This window comes from Clarias gariepinus, chromosome 13, assembly GCF_024256425.1.
Source record: "Clarias gariepinus isolate MV-2021 ecotype Netherlands chromosome 13, CGAR_prim_01v2, whole genome shotgun sequence".
Classification (NCBI taxonomy): domain Eukaryota; kingdom Metazoa; phylum Chordata; class Actinopteri; order Siluriformes; family Clariidae; genus Clarias; species Clarias gariepinus.
In genome coordinates this window covers 6,405,093-6,424,257 of record NC_071112.1, presented here as the reverse complement: position 1 = coordinate 6,424,257, position 19,165 = coordinate 6,405,093, and the positions used below count along the sequence as shown (strand labels likewise).

Below are 19,165 nucleotides of genomic sequence, written 5' to 3'. Positions count from 1 at the left end.
TGAAGAGGTCTGGGATGCATGCATGGGTTCCAGCTCTTCCTGAAGGCGTTCAGTCGCAGCTCTGTGCAGGACATATGAGCTCTTCCACTTAAACCTTCACATTTTGTTTCTTTATACTGTATATAGTCCTAATGCAGCTAGCAAGCCTTTGAAGCCCAAAATGATCACTGTAAATATAAGCCTCAAACCACATCCAGCTCTTCATCGATGTCTCTGACTTCCTGATGTGGTTGCTAGGACTCAGCAAGACTTCCTGTCATCTATAAACAAGAAAATTTCTCGTCTGTGTAGCTTAATGCTGTAACCATATGGGGTAACGAGGATGTAGTGTAGTGTAGACGTACATACAGACGTGTATGCAGTTCTGCTTTTGAAACTCTAGACGTCTGGTATTTTACGTTAGCGTTCATTTAAAATTGTACTACTGTATGGTCATAATTGACTTTATAGTCTTAGAGGATGTTGCCTGCCTTAGCCAAAGGGGTTTGACCCGAAATAATCCACAGCTTCTCGAGTACATACTTGTTGGCAATTACAAGAATATAATAGATGAGGAGTTCTTTCAAATGCAGATGAATGAGGAATTATTTTATTATTGTTGCTTATTTCCCAATGAGATCATGTCCTGAAGTCCTATTATACCACAGCAATCTGCCAACAATTATAATTATTTTATTTATTTAGGAAAGCCACATCATATTTTTTTATCCACTTAAAATTTTTGGTTTAATACTGAAGAACCACGAAGGGTATGCATTCCTCACCAGCCTCTCTTATTTCTTTCAGCAAATTACAGAATAATTTTTTTTTCATGTTACTGAAAAAAATCTAAAAAAAAAAAAAAAAAAAAGCATAAACTCCTGTCCTGAGAACTTTGACATGCTGGAAATACTGGTTGCTAAGAGCTGACACTAGAGACTCCATCCATAAAATGTTAAACAACTTCTTAAAGAAACTTGCCATAATAACAGCAATGCATTTTCCTTAATTAAAGATATACAAAATTTACTTGTTAATCATTTTTATACACTCACATGGGTCTCCGGTGTACATGGACAGCGATCAGAGTTTAAACAAACAATTAGGGGGCGCAAGGGTAAAGCGAATGTCTTATAAAAATCCGGGAGATGTTGTAGCCTTTTGCAGCTGGGAGACTAAAGCGGACTGTCCGAGCTCTCTATGAGCCTTCCCCTTCTCTGGTTTGTAGTTGTAGCCTTTATTGTAGCCCTACTGACGGGTAGGAATTGGCTGCGAGTAAATTGGGGGAGAATATTGTGGTGGAAAAAAAAAGCCAATTAGATTTTTGCCCTTATGTGACCTCGTATAAGAAAAACGCTCTTTCATTTTGTGGCTTTACTTTGCAGTTTTCTGGAGAAGCGTGGCTAAAACACACTTGTGGTGAGCACAGACACGCGTGTTAACTTAACACGTTACATCCATGCCCCATTAATACAGTGGCGGTACTACTCTTTTCTTGCAAAGATCAGATCTCATCTCCCTATCAGAAACCTTGGCCACACAGGTTCACAAGTCAGCGCACCCTCTGTGCCGGTCTCAAGCCTGGATAAAATAATGAGGGTTGCATCAGAAAAGAGCATCTGGTGTAAAACCTGTGCCAAATCAAATGTGTGAAATGGATGATCCGATGTGCTGACCCCCAACGAGAGCATCCTGAAGGGGAAATAACACATTGCTTGGATATCAACCCGAGACATTAAGTAAGATAGTCGTGTAGCTCTATTGCAAAAGCATTAGACCCTAAAACAAGGCTCAAGCGCATCATAAACATTCTGGGAAAGTACAATTTTAAAATTGTTTGATATTTGGAGAAAACTGGACAATTATCAAAACAAGGTAGAAATACAGCTTTCTTTTTATTTTCACCTTTTTTTCAAAAGGCAACCTGGCTTTACAACACGGTTTTATTTTTCTCGGGGTCATGTATACCAGTAGAGTTTAACATTAACAATAATAATTATTCCAGATTCCTTCATCACAGTATACCATCATACCCCTAACACAGTCAACCTTTAATAACAATCTAAAAGAACAAAACCTGCTTGTTAGTTCACACACAGCATCCAAAAAAGAAAAGAAAAAAAAAAATCATGTTCTTAATTCAAAAATAAAAACAGCTCCAGAACTGGTTAACACGATATAATAAAATATCTAAAAGATGAAAAAAAAAAAAAGTGTACCAGTAACAAATGCTAATTTTTTATCTCTCTTTTTTTTAATAATTTTGGCTACTCTGAGACTCTCGTCAGCAGTAGCCTGATAGCGTTTCGCTGTTCCATCATGTTTCTGTAAACGGAAAAGTGAACGGCTCAGCTGCGTAACGTGGTTTCGGTCTCAGCTACAAGCTTTCCTCTGTAAAGAAAAATAAAAGGGGGGAGGGGGGAGGGGGAGGTCAAGAACCAAAAAACAGTCCACCAGTTTTTGATAAAAATGTGGTACAGTACATCCCCGTTAGTCATCCATGTGCAACGTTCAGAGTCCTGCTGCCGCAATCAGAGGAAGTTACATGGCGTATTTCTGAGTCCACTCTCGGGCCATTCTGTTGTATCTGAGATAAAGACAGAGAGATACAGAGAGAGAGAGAGACAAAGAGAGATGGAGATTAAACCTAAATTTAAAATCAGATCCTATAAATCCAGACTAAAATAATCCCTGAATAATCATTAAAAATCTTTACATGCATATTTAGGTTTTCACAACACTGCTACTAACACTACTGATACACTATAAATGGTTGATCCATATTCCCTAACTGCAGCTCTGATGATATTATTATTATTTAAATAGTTCACAATTGGACAATCCATGTGATCTACACGGACCCATGTGATCTACATCTTCTCTGAACTGTTTATTCTTTACTTATGGAAAAGGTGTCAGCTTTACAATACATGGTGGGTGTGCTGTAGCTACTAGAACTTAACAGGAACAAACTTGTTTTGAGGAATTTTTAAAATGTCAGACTTGTATACAAAACAGATAAAAAGCTGTTATTTATTAAATAAAATATTTCAACATTAATAAGTTAATGTGGAATACAGATTTCTAAATGTGATGCTATAGATGCTCGGTATTTGAATTAAATTCATTCTGGAGGCGGGTTCTTAAGGCAGAAATATGAATTTTCCCATAACCAATAATGTAAATGCAGATTCGTTCCAGACACCCAAAAATATTACCAATGTTAGCCAAAGGCAACGTTAGTATCGTGGGTGACTTTTTTTCAGTTTTTTCGTAAAATTCACAAACTTACTTCGCTTGGCTTTCCACTGATGCAAACAAGTTTTGAACGGCTCGCAGATTGTAAATGCAACATAGCTATCGTTCGGTTCGGTTTGTTTGCTCGTATGGCGAAAATTTGTAGGCAGAGGTTCCACTGTAATAATACAATATCCACAACTAGAGATAATTTCTGGAGAAAGAGGCTGACAGATGGTGTATTGCTTTCCCTTTGCAAAACAGTGGAAACATCTCATTTCTAGCCCATAGGGTTCATCAGATTTAAGCATATGTTGAGTGTGTGTGAGTGGAGGGGGCGTGGCTGAGCTGGGTTGCCATGGTAGCCATTCCCTGTGCAGCTCTAAGAGAGAGGATTTCCCAAATGCCAGGAAAGTGCTCCATTCACTTACAACGAAAAGTGCTCGGATTTCTCTGTAACTGTCAAGTTTGGTGTGTGTTTTTTAAGAACGTTTTAAATCAAGTGGATACAATAATAATAATAACCTGCTGCAATGTTCATACGCATAACAATAACATAAATTAAACATTACTTACAACAACAGAAAACCAAATGGTGTAATTTGATGTGAAACGAATCAGAAGTTAAAATGCAAAGCACACATACTTGTCTTTATCAGATTTGTAGATGTGTGCGATGTCCGGAACTAAAGGGTCATCGGGGTTCGGATCACACAGCAGCGAGCATATGGATAACAACACTGAAAGACAGTTTACATGAGATCATTATTTGTTTAAATTAAATACTAGTGTACGCAGTGGATGTATAAACCAAACCTAACTATATTTTTCCACCAGCATTATAGCATAAAACAGATGTTTTATTTATTTTTGTACCCAAGCACGTATCCTGATTACCTGTACAAAAAAAACAAAGACAGCTTTTGACACAGCTCTTTTTGTTTGGTGAGACCCATAAACCTAGAAATGTCAAACTGTGCCTTTAATTCGAGAGCAGAAGGAGTGAAAGGGACAAGGTGAGATCGGTGTGAAAAAGCCCAGAGCAGGGGTCAGACGTATTGAGATGTGGGATGTGTGCGGGACAGTAAAGAGGTAACAGGTAACATTCTAATATCTTGTATAGAGAAGATCAGACTATTAATATCCTATGTAGAGAAGATCAGACCGTAGATATCGGATCAGACAGCAGATATTTTATATAGAGTAGATAAATCGGCAGATATCATATATAGAGTAGATCAGATTGCTGATATCTACAGGTGATCAGACGGCAGATATCTTATATAGAGTAGATCTGATATATTATCTAGAGATCAGTCTACTGACATCTAAAGCAGATTAGATAACTGATCTCTCATCTGGAGTAAATTAGACCACTGATATCTAGAACAGATCAGACCACAGCTATCTCTTATAGAAAAGATCAGACCGCTGATATCTTATTTAGGTTAGATCAGACCACTGACATCTAGAGTAGATCAGATTAAAGATATCTCATATAGACTAGATATCTCATATAGAAAAGATCAGATCACTGATATCTTATCTAGAGTAGATCAGGCCACTGACATCTAGAGTAGATCAGAATACAGATATCTTAGAGTAGATATTTTAAGAATAAATGTTTTCTCTCTACAAGTCCTGCCATTTGCATTATATTTGGTCACCAGAGCTTTGACACTGGAGCAAATCCCAGGGCAGCGTTTTTTTTTGTTATTCAGTGAGAAATGGCAGGGAATTAAGTAAAGGGCTGAGCAGAGCACTGTGTTGGCTGAGTGATGTAAATGCGCAGGGCGTGCGCCTAACACTCAGTTCACCCACCCTAACCCTATGGAACGGCATAGTGCGGTATTATTACCCAGCATGTGGTACAGGTCACATTAGACACCAACGTTGTTGCGTTAAACGATAGCTTGGAGCACGGAGCGACTTAACAGTGAAGGAAGGGGGAGAAAGGCAGGAAGTTATTCTGACTTACATCCATGCCTATAAAAATACTGATAGATGTTCCTGCTATAAGACATACTGGATAATAAGGGAGAAAATGCTCTTACTAACAATTAATTAAAAAATCTGTTTGCAATCCAGTTAAATATTGGAGGCCCTGAGAATCACACATAAATCTAAATGAGGTGAACAATTAATTATCTTTCATTATTTATTATTTATTTTTTTATTATTTTTTTTTTAATTAATCCACAAATACTGATTAGAACACAAAAACACATCACATGTATTATTAACATACATATACATCTATATATATATATATATATATATATATATATATATATATATATATATAGAGCTGTCTGTGTGTGATAAGGCTTTGGTTCATTTCATTGATTTATTTACGTATGCATGTTTTATTTCTGAGCTACTTAAATGCTTATTATGCAAAATAAAATATACAAAGCAATAAATAATGAAATTAAAAACACACAAAAAATATCCCCAAGGTAGTGTTCTAGAGTGTGTCAGGTTACAGTCGGTACCTTTCGACACTGTGAGTGCGGGACTCCACTGAGAGCGCAGGATGTCCAGGCAGATGCTGCCGTTACTGTTGATGTTTGGATGGTAGATTTTTGTTGTGAAGGCAACCTGGGGAAGAAGAGAAAAAAAAAATCCTCATATTTGAATCTTATCGAGAATCTTGGCTGACGTGTCTAATGACAAATTCTGGGAAACATTTTGAAATGTATTTTCCCAGTATGACTGAATGAAATAAGGCGGGACATATTTGCAGCTTGATGGGTAAAGCTGCTGCTACAGGAAATAGTTTAGCATTGCGCAAAAATGTAAGAAGATCAGTGATATCATTTGTATGTAAATGCTTTAATGAAATAGCAGAATAAGTATGCACTGAGGCAAATAACAGAATTAAACAGGAACAATATTTTCACTAACAGTGCTTCAAATGTATGTCATGCTCACATTTAGTGATACCCCCCAAAAAAAAAAAAAAAAAAAAAAAGATTGTGTGGTGAAGTAAGTGATCCAATATGGCAAATGTGCTTTTATCTTTATATAATCCTTTTGTTTATGAGAGTGAGTCATACACACACACACAGCGTCACATCCCACATCTACAGTACCGGCAAGGATTTACACCCGTCACCAACTGGCAGCCAAATGTGCACAGAGCAACGTATTCACAAAGCGTTCGAAAAGCAAAATATAAAAAAAAAATAATAATAATAATAAATAAATAAAATTAGGATAAAGAAAATATTGCATGTGGATTTGCTTTGTTTCAGCTTGCTATTAATTTATTTATTATACAACAAAAAAAAATTACAAATGAAAATGTGATTCTTATTAAAATAAAATTATTATGAAAATGTGATTCTTATTAAAATATTTTCATAAAGTACATACTGTAAGCATGTCAATTTTATTCCTCCCTTCACGGTTGTTTATTTAAAGGAACAAGAGGTTGTCTTAAAAATGTTCAGACGGGGACATGTGTGTTTTTCTTAAGCTAAAAACATCTGAACTCCTGAACAAAAGCGCTGGGAAGTTAAACAAAGCAAAGCAACCTGTGCTCTCTGAGTGTCTATCCCAACAGCATCAGCCAATCAGATGCATCTGTGAGCTCATGTACTGTATGTAGATATGCAAGAGAGTAAAAAAGGCAGTTCTGTCCAGATAGAGGGATGACATGCTTTCTGTTAGCTATCAAACACAGGGACACTAATCAAATGTAGGGAGCAGTTTGGGGAAAAAAAAAAAAAAAAAGAGGTGTTGTCTAGCTTTATTGGGTGTCTCTGAGGAAACAGAAAAACAGATTAAAAAAAAACTCTCTCTAAAGACATCTCATCTGTTCAGAGTTCTTAAGTCGCAAAAAATTCAACTTCTTAAATTAATGGATCACATTTATAACCCTATGTTTAAAAGGTTTCAAGAAACTGGAAGTTCACAAACTTTAGTCTAATTTAAGTGAGTTTTTTTTTCTTTTTTTTTAGCTTAATGATATATAATAATCAGTTTGCACTACGCTAAACCAGCAGCTATAAACCACCCTAACTTATCTATAACAGCCTTATATCTCCAGTGAGGAAAAAAATAATAAAGACAAAACAATTTAGAAAAATTATAAAAACTGAAACGGGGGTATTTGGAACAAAAGCATGAAGAAACTTGCAAGGATGTGAAAAATATGTCATTTACATAACTCGCACACACACACACACACTTGCACGTTTAGCTAATCTGCCACTTGGACTCACCTTCGGTGGTTTAAAGGGGTAGTCTGTCGGGAAGTGAATAGTCAGGAAGAAAACCCCGCCCTGATATGGACTGTCACCCTGAAAGAGAAGAAACACGAATGATGGACGGTTTAGGGAACTGTTAGGGAATACTTCTAGAAGCTTATGCACAAGTGCTACAAATTTATTTCTTAGACATCTGAATAAATTAAATAAAAGGTGTGAGTTGTTAAGAGATAATTAATGTTATTTTTTAAGTGTAATGTTGTAATGTAATTCGATTTAAATACATTACTCCAACTGTTCAAGTCTTAATTTTCACTGAAATAAAAATATTGCTGAATTCGAGTAAAACTAAAAGGTTAACAGGTTAGCTTGATGGAATGGTGGTCATTTAAAACAAGACCAAAAAAAAAAAAAAAAAAGTTTGGGTTGTTCCTAATGTAACTTCCTTCAGTATTAATTTATTAAAATTCTCTCGTGCTGAATCCAAACAGGCCCGAGTTACATTCAGTTGAATGTAAACTGGATGAGTACACAAAGAGTCATAAATTAATAACTAGAGACAATTATTGTACAAATTATGAAGTAGGGGTTCAACACATCTCCTGTTCAAAATGGTAAAAAAACAGCTCATTCTTTGCCCATGCTGTTCAGTCCAGTGAGTGCATGTGAGTGGAGGGGATGTGGTTTAGCTCGATTGCCACAGCAACTGCCGACTCTCTGATTAGGTATTCGTTTGTTATATCTAAAACACTGACTATACAGTTAACTGTTTCATCTGAATTAACTGCCTAGCATGTTGCTAACAAAACACGAGATTTTTCGCTCTGTCTGTCAAACACGTTGAAGTCGGAAATTACATAATTCAGAACCAAGATCTTCGTCACATACACCACAACGTACAAATCCTGCGTTCGCTTGGCGTGTAGCTTATGCACGTCTCCAGAAATTAACGAGATGTGAGTGCCTACATGTGCCCGCAAGACGCAATAGTCATGTAAATGCTAGGAGCAGTGTAAGTAGGTCAAAATCATGGAAAGTTTAAAGGAGATGTTTTTGAACAGGTCCACAATTATCTTCACCTGTATGACGCATCTTTACTGCTGCACAGTCACAAACCTGCATGTCATAACAGTGTGTCATCATGGAAACTAAGCTTCTCAAGTGTCGCCGTGTTTGTTTAAACTTTCTGATTGAATTCTCCAGTAACATGTGCGGCACATATTGTATACAAGTATGTCAACAGATACGCAGGTTGACCAGACGAACACATGGCATAGCAGCGAGTACATTTCCGCCATTACTCTCTCATGACCCACACTGACGGCCATGATGGAAATGGTTTTCTGTTACGGGTGTTAAATTCCAAAGTGTTATGTTGAGTAAAATATGAAATGAGACCTTTTGGAAATGAAACAATCATCATGGGACAAAACACAGAGAAAAAATGAATGTGTGTTCTTACTGGTCCCATTATTGTAGCCTGCCAGTGAAACACTATAGATAGAAAGAAAAAGAAAGAATTAGCACAATTAAACACTTATAATCTTTTCTATAACAAAAGATCTGATGGCAAGCTTTGTGAACGACTTGGTATCCCCTGGGTTAAGACCCTGTACAGGATAGGCAGTATAGACAATGAGTGAGTATGTAATTGTTGTTTTTTACGGAGACATGTTCACTCATCGCTCTGTGATGTTAAACCTAACTATAAACGAATAAGTACGAAACGTAATCGGCCACAGTATAATAGGAATGAAAGAGTTTGAGAGTCAATGTTTTAGGAAAAACTTCATGTCAGAGTGGGGTTACTTCATGTCCTATTGCATCACACCATTCCGTCTTAGAGTATTTTCTTGCAACAGCCTGCCCCTTAATGTGTGTTTAAAATGCAGCTCTCGTGTAAACCATCCCTTTTATGTTAAGATTAGTAGAGGTTAATCAATACTCACAGTCCTCTCCCATCGGTCCTGCTGAGCATTGTGAAGGAGGGTCTCGCTGCAAGTCCTGTAATTCCTAAATAAAACACAGAGAGAGAGAGAAAGAGACTATACACAGCGCATTTAAAAATGTTTTTGCATACTGTAATGGAATATTCCATGGAAAATATCATTAATTGTAAGACTCCTCCGTTAGTATGAAGTCATGCTGAAGTTATTTCTCCAGCAAACTTGTTGCAGTGTGACAGCCTCACAATCCTTACAACCAGTTTAGCTTCCTGTGTTTACAACCATAACCTTTTTTTTTTTTTTAAATAGTTCTGTTCAGTTCTGACCCAAATCACCTCCAAAGTTTTGCTGAAATACAAGTGATGTTTAAGTCAAAGTGGGACTTTTTATTGTGCAGAATAACAGAACACAGTTAAGAGAGTATGAACTCCCTTTATTTCTCTATATAATCCCCTGCTACACTAATGCACTTATCCCAGCGTCTCACTAGTGCTTGGATACCATCAGGCTTGAAAGTATACCAGAGCCATGATTGAATTGTGCGAAACCCTGGAGTTCCTCTTTAATGGCCCAAACACGTGGAAATGGCTTGGAGCAATTTCGATGAAGTAGCCTATATATGTTCCCCCAAGCTCGGCCAAATACATCTGTGAAAACCCCATTACAAACGTACTTTTTATGTGATGTGTGCACAAACAAACCACCTAGATGTGTTTGATTACTCAGCTTACGTTTCCCCCCAAATTTTTTTTTTGCAAATGTTATGTTTAAAAACACGCCAACTTTACAATTTTATTATAAGTATAGATTGGGGTATTTATACAATCGTGATGCTTAAAGAATTGCAATATAGATATTAAACGTATTGTTATCACCTGGTCCCTGGTGATTCACATCTTTATTAGCTAATGTAGGTTGAGTGACATGTAGTGAACTGAAATAAAATCCTAATAATAATAATAACTTAACATTTCAAATTCGGTTGTCATAGGTACAGTATATTAAAGAAACAAACCTAATTTTGCCGCAAATTCGTCCGAAGTTTCAGACTGTTTATTATTTTCTCTTAGTAAACTTTTTACTTGAAGCTTAAATATAAATAAATAAATATATAAATTAATGAAGAAATAAGGACCATTTTTCCCCCACATCACCCAGTCAGGAGCTAACACAGCCTTCATCTTTATATTGCTGAATAAGACATATTTTCAATCAGAGTTCATGCCAGTGTTTATGTTCTGGCTGGGAAAAAAAACAATACTGGATTTGTCAGTGATGTGACAATTCCCGTCACGGCTACAGACACAACTTAACCATGTAATTACATCGGCTTGTAAACAGTGCACCGATTACAGTAAATGAAGACAGCTTCGTGAGGGGAAAAAAAATGCCAGGAATACGCCTAAACTGGGGGGTAAATGGTAGAATACAGTTCTGTTGCTTATTACTTGATGGATAGAATGATAGATTTCACAAATTTATCAACAGAATTTATTCCACACATAGTACGTCTATGTCAGATCCATTTTATTTTAGCATCCTGTCAATAAATACACCAAAGAAGTGTATTGTGTATGTTTAATTTTTGATTGGACAGTATTTATGTAAAAGGGGTTTATATTAACACACTTATTCTATATTGCCTAGGCATAAAATAGAAAACAATTTGTGCGTGTGGGCTATCATTGTGTTGACTTAAATATTGCAAATCAAAGGGTAAAATAATTCTTCAAATAAAAATCTTAGAATAAACTTAAGAAATTAGTTTGGAGTACATGGAAAACATTTTTTTTTTTTACATATGTATAACTTCTAAACTGTAGGTGCGGGTCACAAACACTAAACTTTATAACTATATGCTGTTTTTAGTTTAAACATGACTTTTCTGAGAGTTTATAATCCTATGATGTAAAGGACTCATTATAGCTGGTTTTAGATGCTGTGATTTCAGAAGTTTTTTTAGAAATACGGCTCGTCGCGCTTTAAAATCTGGACTGAATTCTCCAACAGAGTATTTCTTGACCATTTTAGATTATATAATGAAAATCCTCTGTGTACGTCATTAATCTGTGAGTTTCGTGTCATACTACAGTGTGCTTCTATAGAGTGTTGGAAGTTGGCGTCACAGCTTGGCCTTGATCCACGGCTGTTTTCATTTCATTTAATCCTATCTCTAGCTTGATCCCTTACAAAAACTTAAATGCTGAAAAAAAGTCTTGTGTGTACCGATGTTTCCAGCAGAAGGACAAAGAAAAATAAATGTATTTGGACAAAATCTCTAACCCTGACCACAGATCCTGGTGGACAGCAGCCATCAAATGGTGCTTCCGTGACGCCCTGTGGAGCACAAAATCTGTCAAGGGGTGAGAGCATACTCAAATTCACCACACATGTAATTCGGTTCTGTAATCTCCCCAGTCTTTACAAAGTGTTATCCATTAAAATAATAATAATAATAAAGTATACATTTATATATAATTTACATCCCCCTCAGCATTGTTATTGATATTATACGGCATCAAAAATATTCATAATCAAATATTATGATTGAATATAATATTCAATTCAAGACAAACTGACACACATGATAAAATTTCTCGTGAACGAGGGCATAAAAGCAGTTGACATTTACAGAAACCTTATGCGGTGCGCTGATGAGACTCTTAGCTGAAGAAAGCCATCTGAATGGTGCAAAAGTTTTTTTAGAAAGCCGTTGTGCTCTGAGCCCACTGCAGTTACGGTGAACATTCAGCGAATGGAACGCCTGGTCCTTGAAAATCGACTGTCTATAGGGTTCTGTAGGAGGCAATTATTTACCACCACACTTGCACGTCCCCCGTACATTCCTGACCTTGCTGCAAACCATGTCTACATATACGGGCCATTAATGGAGTCCCTGGGAGGCCAGAGTTTCAGACGTGAAGCAGTTAATTCGATCATGGTCTCCGGTGTACTAAGAAAATTTTCTACCTTGATGGTATCCAAGCACTAGTGAAACACTGGGATAAGTGCATTAGTGTAGCAGAGGATTATATAGAGAAATAAAGGGAGGTTGTACTCTCATAACTGTGTTCTGTTATTCTTTACAACCAAAAGTCCTGGGCCCTATTCACAAAGGTTCTTAGAATTCTCTCAGATAGCTCCTATCTTAGCTTAAAAAGTCCTACCTGGAAGTCCTAGAAGAAAAGTGATTTAGGACACTTCTCAAAGCACCTCTGAATAAGGAAAGTATCTTTCACCAATTTACATGATTGCAGGACAGCCTGGTTAAGTTGCATTTTTGAATTTTATGTAGTCAAAAGTCCAAGAAAGACGGAAAGTAGTACAACAAGAAAACCAAATTGGATGAAAGAGCAGTGGTTACTTTTAGCTTTACGTTCAGTCTTCAGAGAATATTTCTTCTTTCCGCCATTTTATCCTCTGCTATAGAAACTCTTAAGCCTCTTAAAAGGCCTCCTATTAACTCTTAACAATTTTTGCCTTAGGAGCTGTTTTTAGGGCTAAGATGTTTCGTGAATCATTTTTATCTGTACTAAGATTTAGTTTAAGGGGAAATTCTAAGAAAATGTTAGAATTTTCTTAAAGTTTCATCACTAGGAGCAACTTTTAGGCTTAAGAAGCTTTGTGAATACGGGCCCTGGTTTTGACACCACTTTTATTAATATAACAAGCAAAGCTACTTTTTAATAATATTTTTTTAATTTAAATTATTATTATATACAATAATAATTATTACAGTTTTTATCCTTCAGGACCCGAGCAGGTTGATTATGATAATAATAATAGTCCAGAGTTGGTAAATCGGACATATGATCAGATTCAAACAATTTTAAGACCTTTAACCGTAAAAAAAAAAAGTTAACTTAAAAGTTTCCTACCTAACTCGAGGGTATTCACGGCTCTGTGCTACATGCAGATCCTGACGCAGCCTATATACTGTAGCTGTCATTCACCACAATTATTTAATTCAAAACAAACTAAGCAAATACTTCACTCCTACCACACGAGATGGGAATAGTTTAGAGTGTACCTGTTATAAAGAAACTGTGTTTTTTTTATATATATGGCTTAGGATGCACTGCATCCAGTGGGTGGGAATTAAAACAAACGAGAAACCTACTACTGAACTATCGATGCACAAAACGTTTGATAATGCAACGGTATAAACTGTGTTTCATAAATTTGTGCACTCATCACAAAATCAGTCATGTGATCAGTTATGTCTGATCAAGTTGTAAATAAAGACAGACAATTCTGCTCACTGGCAGTGTATCTCTATTATAAATGTAAGAAATTGATTTTAGAGTCAGTGTGGCGATTCAGCACAGAAAAGAATCATAACTCAATCAATATTTTCCCTCATCTCTAGTATTGATTCACTAACTACAGAGAAAGCTTAGACACACGAAATACGCGATATCTCACGGTATCCTCAAGTATCGCGATATTTCGTGACATCGCCCACCAATTACAAAACAATTAACAATTACTAAATATTATATTAAAATATATTGTATTTTTTATAATACACAATTTTGGCGTGAAAGTACATACGTTAAGAATGTTCACTTTTTACAGGATTGTAATTTGATTAATTAAGTTTAAAGAAAAGAAGATTTAGACATAATTTAAATAATTTTACCTTTTAACCTTGAAAGCTAGGTAATTTAAGGAGAGTGATTAAAAACAATCTTGCACAAAAAAATAAACTGCAACAAAATACATATTTATGTCTTTCTGTAAAAGGCGTATTTTGATGTTTTGTTGACAGATAAGGTTAAACTGAGCCGGCTTTGTTCTCGCTAGCAGAGATGTAAGGTTAGCTAATGCTAACAAACACAGCCTTCAGCCGGCACCATGGCAACCTGACCAATCTCTAACCCATCCTAATTACCTGTCATAAGTGTTTTATCATCCGAACTGTACAGAGAACACTGATTTACCTTCTGAATCCTTTTCAGAGCCATCACATCCACCGACACAGCACCTCTTCCCCTGTTTCTGGATCCTCTACAGCACCGCGCAGTGAAGGAGGAAACAGTCCTGGGCCGCGTCCCAAACAGTGCTGAAGTGCACACCTAGGGCACTAAGCGAACGCAACACGCTATTGTTCCACACCACTGTGTAGTGCACTTACATAAGGATTTGTACGGATTTTGGAACCCAACCAGCAGCTTCGAAGAACTTGAACATGTATTGGTTTCAAAATAAAGGTCTCAATTCACCACATGCACAAACTGATGGAACAGTCTAGCAAATAAACTAAGAAATAACTCAATAAAACAGCCAATAATTAAACTTGTATCTAAATACATTCATCTACTTTGCAACCTGTCAGTACAAGCATAAAAAAGGGGAAAAAATTAAAAAGAAAAAAATTATTTTGAAATATATAAATATCTTGAATATGAATTGTGGAATTGTTGAATGTCAATGTGCATGGAGTGTGCATGTTCTTCCTGTGCTTGGTGGGTTTCCTCCAGGTACTCTGGTTTTCTCCCACAATCCAAAGACATGCAGAGTAGGCAATGGACTGGCACCCTAACTGCCCCAAGTCTCCTGGAATAGGCTTTAGGCCCCCTCCTAACCCTGTAGCGCATAAGCGGTATAGCGTATATCTCATGCTACCTTTTAATTTTTTTTTTTTTTATCATGGAATGTAAATGTGGAACATTAATTTAATCAATAGATTATTTAATTAAATATTGATCAATATAGATGGATTTTCCCAACCCTTATTAAGGTTGTCATAGTCTCATGGTATAGCTATCTTTAAATATGTACATAAGCAAAGCAAACAACACTTTTTACACAGCTATAGAGATGTTTCAGAAAAGATAGCCTTCTTTGTATTACCATACAGATGTCAATCCCCTTTAAAGTGCAAGCTGTGTTTCTGACACTCATTTGCATGTAGTGACGGACACAAATGCCATCAAAGGTCAACTGCACATGACGAGGTTAAAGGTTGAACAACAGAAATGGAAAATGTTTGGATTCATTTATAGGCCAAATAACTATTATATTACAGTTAATAATAGTCTTAGTTTCTGGAGTAATCCACGCAACCCATTTAATCATGTGTTTTGACGTTAGTTTTAGGTTAAATATTTACAATTTCAATTCCTGCCCTTGATTTGTGTGCATGGAGTTTGCATGTTCTCCCCATGCTTGGTGGGTTTCCTCTGGGTACGCCAGTTTCCTCCTACGATAATTAGCATTCCCGAATCGCCCGCCGTGTCTATGCCTTGCGATGGATTGGCACCCTGTCCATTGTGTACTTTGCCTCATGGCCAAAGTCTCCTTTGGCTCCAAAGGCTCCAGGCCCTTGCAAACAGATTAAGCAGTATAAAAGATGAATGAATGAGTGACACACACACACAAATAATAATACAAATATGGGTGAAAAATTATTTAAAAAAAAAAATAATAATAATCTGAAGTTATTTATTAATGAATACTGAATCATGAATACTAACTTTTCAACTATGCATTAATAAATTTCCCATAATGCATATATCTGTCATAATTTTCCAGCATTCGACTCTGCAGCATTACATTTTAGGTATAAATCTGTTCATATCCAGATTGATAAATTGGGCACTTTGAGGCTGGCGTTTGTCAAAATAAAACACAAATTTCCCCTTCAAGAAAATAGTTAATTTCATGAAAAATTATTCGAAGCCCAGAGGAAACAAAGACAGACCCGAGGAAAACAACCGATCAGCCAGGTTCGGTGTTCCAAGTTTTTTTCCCCCACTTTAGCTATTAGTTCAGCATTAGGCAGTTTGTTCCATCATGTACAGAGCATCTTTATCAAAGGTTCAAACTGACATTACTGAAAAAATATAGAAGGGTTTACAAGCTGGTGAACTGGTGTAAATGTAACATGAGGTATTTAATTGCACTATCCAGAATAGAATTTTTTTTCAAAATTGCAAAAGTGATAACCAGAACATATATTAAATTATTATTAATATTATTATTTATTCCTTTAAATCAAGTCTGATATCAAGGCTGATATCTGGAATACAGGTCTTAAACCCTGTCCACAGAGACATTTTGTTCTTTCTTGCTTTTGGCACTTCTTTTTTGTGGCTTCTTCTCCCGTTGCCTCTTTGCACACTTGTGTCTCAGTAAAGTTTTCATTCCTAAGAAACTTCTTCCACATTCAGGACACGTGTGCTCTTTCTTCTTTAAATGCGTCTGTGTGTGAGCTCGGAGACTAAACTCGACACGGAAGCACTTCCCACACTCCTGACATTTGAAGGGTTTCTCTTCAGTGTGTATACCGGCATGTCTGAGAACACTGGATAAGTGCGCGAAACTCTTCCCGCAGACGCTGCAGGAGTACGGCTTCTCGCCGCTGTGCGTGCGCTGGTGCGAGAACAAGCTTTTCCTTGTCGCAAACTGCTTCTCACACACCTCGCAGCAGAAGCCGTTCTCCGTATGAATTCGTCGATGGCGCCCAAGATCGACCAGGGTGCTGCAGTTCTGCCCGCACTCTGTGCAGGTGAAGGACCTCAAGTGTGGATGGACCTGCAGGTGTGAGCGGAGATGGCTTGCTGTGATGAAACTCCTGCCGCACTCGTCACAGCGGTGCAAATTCACTCCTAAATGGATCTGCTGATGCCTTCTTAGATAGGCTTCCGAGCCGAATGACTTGCCGCACACGGAGCACGGAAACGGCCGCTTGTTTAAGTGAATCTTCTCATGCAACCTGAGAGCCAAGATTTTATTGAAACTTTTCCCGCAGGCATCACAGGCATGTGTTTTCTTGCCCTCATGTTCACGTTGATGAATGCGCAAGTGGTCGGCCTGGGCGAAAGTCTTCTTGCAAACGTCACAGGAGAAAGATTTAAAATCCCTGTGGCTCTGCTGATGTCTGGCCAGACAAGCTGCTAGGCTAAACTTCCTGCCACACGTTTCACAGCTATACGCCTTCTCACCCGTGTGAACTCGCCAATGGACGTTTAAGGTGCTCTTGGTAATGAAGGTCCTACCGCATTCCTCGCAGCAATATGGCCGCTCTCCTGAGTGAATCCGCTGATGGGAGCTAAGTCCACTCTTCAGCTTAAATCTTTTACCGCAGACCTCACAAACAAAGGGTTGAATCCCCCGGTGTTCAGTTAGGATGTGTGCACTCAGCACGCGCTTGTCTTGGAAGGATTTGTCACAGCTTGGGCAGTTCAACTGTTTGTTTCCATCAGGACTAGATTGATGCTCTGCTCTCGCTTTAGCTGTTGTGAACCTTTTCCCACATTCATGCTCAGAACTTATGTGGGCCATCTTGCTGCATTTCGCAGAGAAAAGCTTCCCACATGATGTGCAGTTAAAAGCGTCTTCTGTGTAGACAGTGTGCACTTTGTGGTAGCGCTGATTTCTGAAAGTCTTTTCAGAGTAGTCACACTTTAAATGTGGTAGGAGGTTCTGCTCTGATTGATGTCTAGGACATGGCAGATTTGATGCATGATCCTCCTCAGATTGGTGTTCAGGAGCAGACAACATTAAGATGTCGTCATCTCGAGATTGGTGTTTAGGAAAGGACGGGTTTAAGGTGTGGTCATTTTGAAATAGATCCTCCTGGGTGTTCAAGTTTGCATGGGGTTTCTCTCCAGATTTATGTTCATTACAGGACAGCTTTGTGGCTTTGTTCTTTTCAGACTTATGTTTATTCAGGGAAAGGTCAGAAGTGTAGTCTTCTTCAGATTGCTTTTCAGGACAAGACACACAGAAGGTATATTTCTCTTGAAATTGGTGTTTGGGCCAGGACAGGTTTGAGGTGTGCACCTGTCCAGAACAGTATTTTGGAGAGGAAAAGTTTGAGGCGTGCTTCGCTCCATATTGGTTACTAGTTAAGGACAGACTGTAAGAAAAATTCTCATCAGATTGATGATTAGTTAAAGACAGGTTTGAAGTGTGGTCCTTCATTGATTTGAGGTCAGTAAAGGAAAGATTGAAAGTGTGGTCCTCTCCAGGTTTATTGTTAGTTGAGGACAGGTTTGAGGTACGTTCCTCTCTAGATTGATGGTTAGTTGAGGTACGTTCCTCTCTAGATTGATGGTTAGTTGAGGAACGTTCCTCTCTAGATTGATGGTTAGTTGAGGAACGTTCCTCTCTAGATTGATGGTTAGTTGAGGAACGTTCCTCTCTAGATTGATGGTTAGTTGAGGAACGTTCCTCTCTAGATTGATGGTTAGTTGAGGACAGGTTTGAGGTGTGGTCATCTTCACATTGATGGTTAATCGAGGACCAGTTTGGGGTGTAGTCATCTACAAATTGATGGTTAGTTGAGAGCAGGCTTGAGGTTTGCTCCTTCAAATAATGTTGTTCATGGTAGGACAGATTTGAGGGGTGGTCATCTTGAGATTGGTACTCAGTAGATGATGGGATTGAAGTGGATTCCTTTTCAGATTGTTGCTTAGTTAAGGATAGATTTGAAGTGTGCTCTTCCACATAATGATGGATATGGTAGGAAAGGTTTGAGGTGTGGTTATCTGGAGGTTGGAGCTCAGTAGATGATTGGATTGAGGTGGATAGTTGAGTAGTTAAGGACAAATTTAAGGTGTGCTGCCCTCCAGATTGATGGTTAGTAGTGGACAAGTCTGAGGTGTGATTATCCACATCAAGTTGTTCATGGTAAGACAGATTTGAGGTGTGGACATCTTGAGATTGGTCCTCAGTAGATGAAGGGATTGAGGCAGATTCCTTTTCAGATTGGTTATCCTTCAGGTTCAAAGTGTGCTCCTCAATAGACTGAAGTTCATGGTAGGACAGGTCAGAGATGTG

The 19,165-nt window shown here is 37.6% G+C and overlaps 2 protein-coding genes across 2 annotated transcripts; both read right to left on the bottom strand.

Moving 5' to 3' along the window:
- Positions 1 to 1,855: 1,855 nt before the first annotated feature.
- On the bottom strand, positions 1,856 to 14,451 carry ube2d1a (ubiquitin-conjugating enzyme E2D 1a). The gene is made up of 7 exons (XM_053509884.1): positions 14,320 to 14,451; positions 9,380 to 9,443; positions 8,893 to 8,924; positions 7,446 to 7,523; positions 5,712 to 5,817; positions 3,863 to 3,956; positions 1,856 to 2,566 (listed from the first exon to the last, which is right to left on the bottom strand). The coding sequence occupies exons 1-7, from the start codon at positions 14,341 to 14,343 to the stop codon at positions 2,521 to 2,523; spliced, it is 444 nt and encodes a 147-aa protein (XP_053365859.1). The 5' UTR covers positions 14,344 to 14,451; the 3' UTR covers positions 1,856 to 2,520.
- A 1,963-nt stretch (positions 14,452 to 16,414) lies between these two features.
- LOC128535730 (gastrula zinc finger protein XlCGF26.1-like) lies at positions 16,415 to 18,603 on the bottom strand. Its single transcript, XM_053509776.1, has 2 exons — positions 18,388 to 18,603; positions 16,415 to 18,088 (listed from the first exon to the last, which is right to left on the bottom strand). The coding sequence occupies exons 1-2, from the start codon at positions 18,601 to 18,603 to the stop codon at positions 16,415 to 16,417; spliced, it is 1,890 nt and encodes a 629-aa protein (XP_053365751.1).
- Between the last annotated feature and the right edge of the window lie 562 nt (positions 18,604 to 19,165).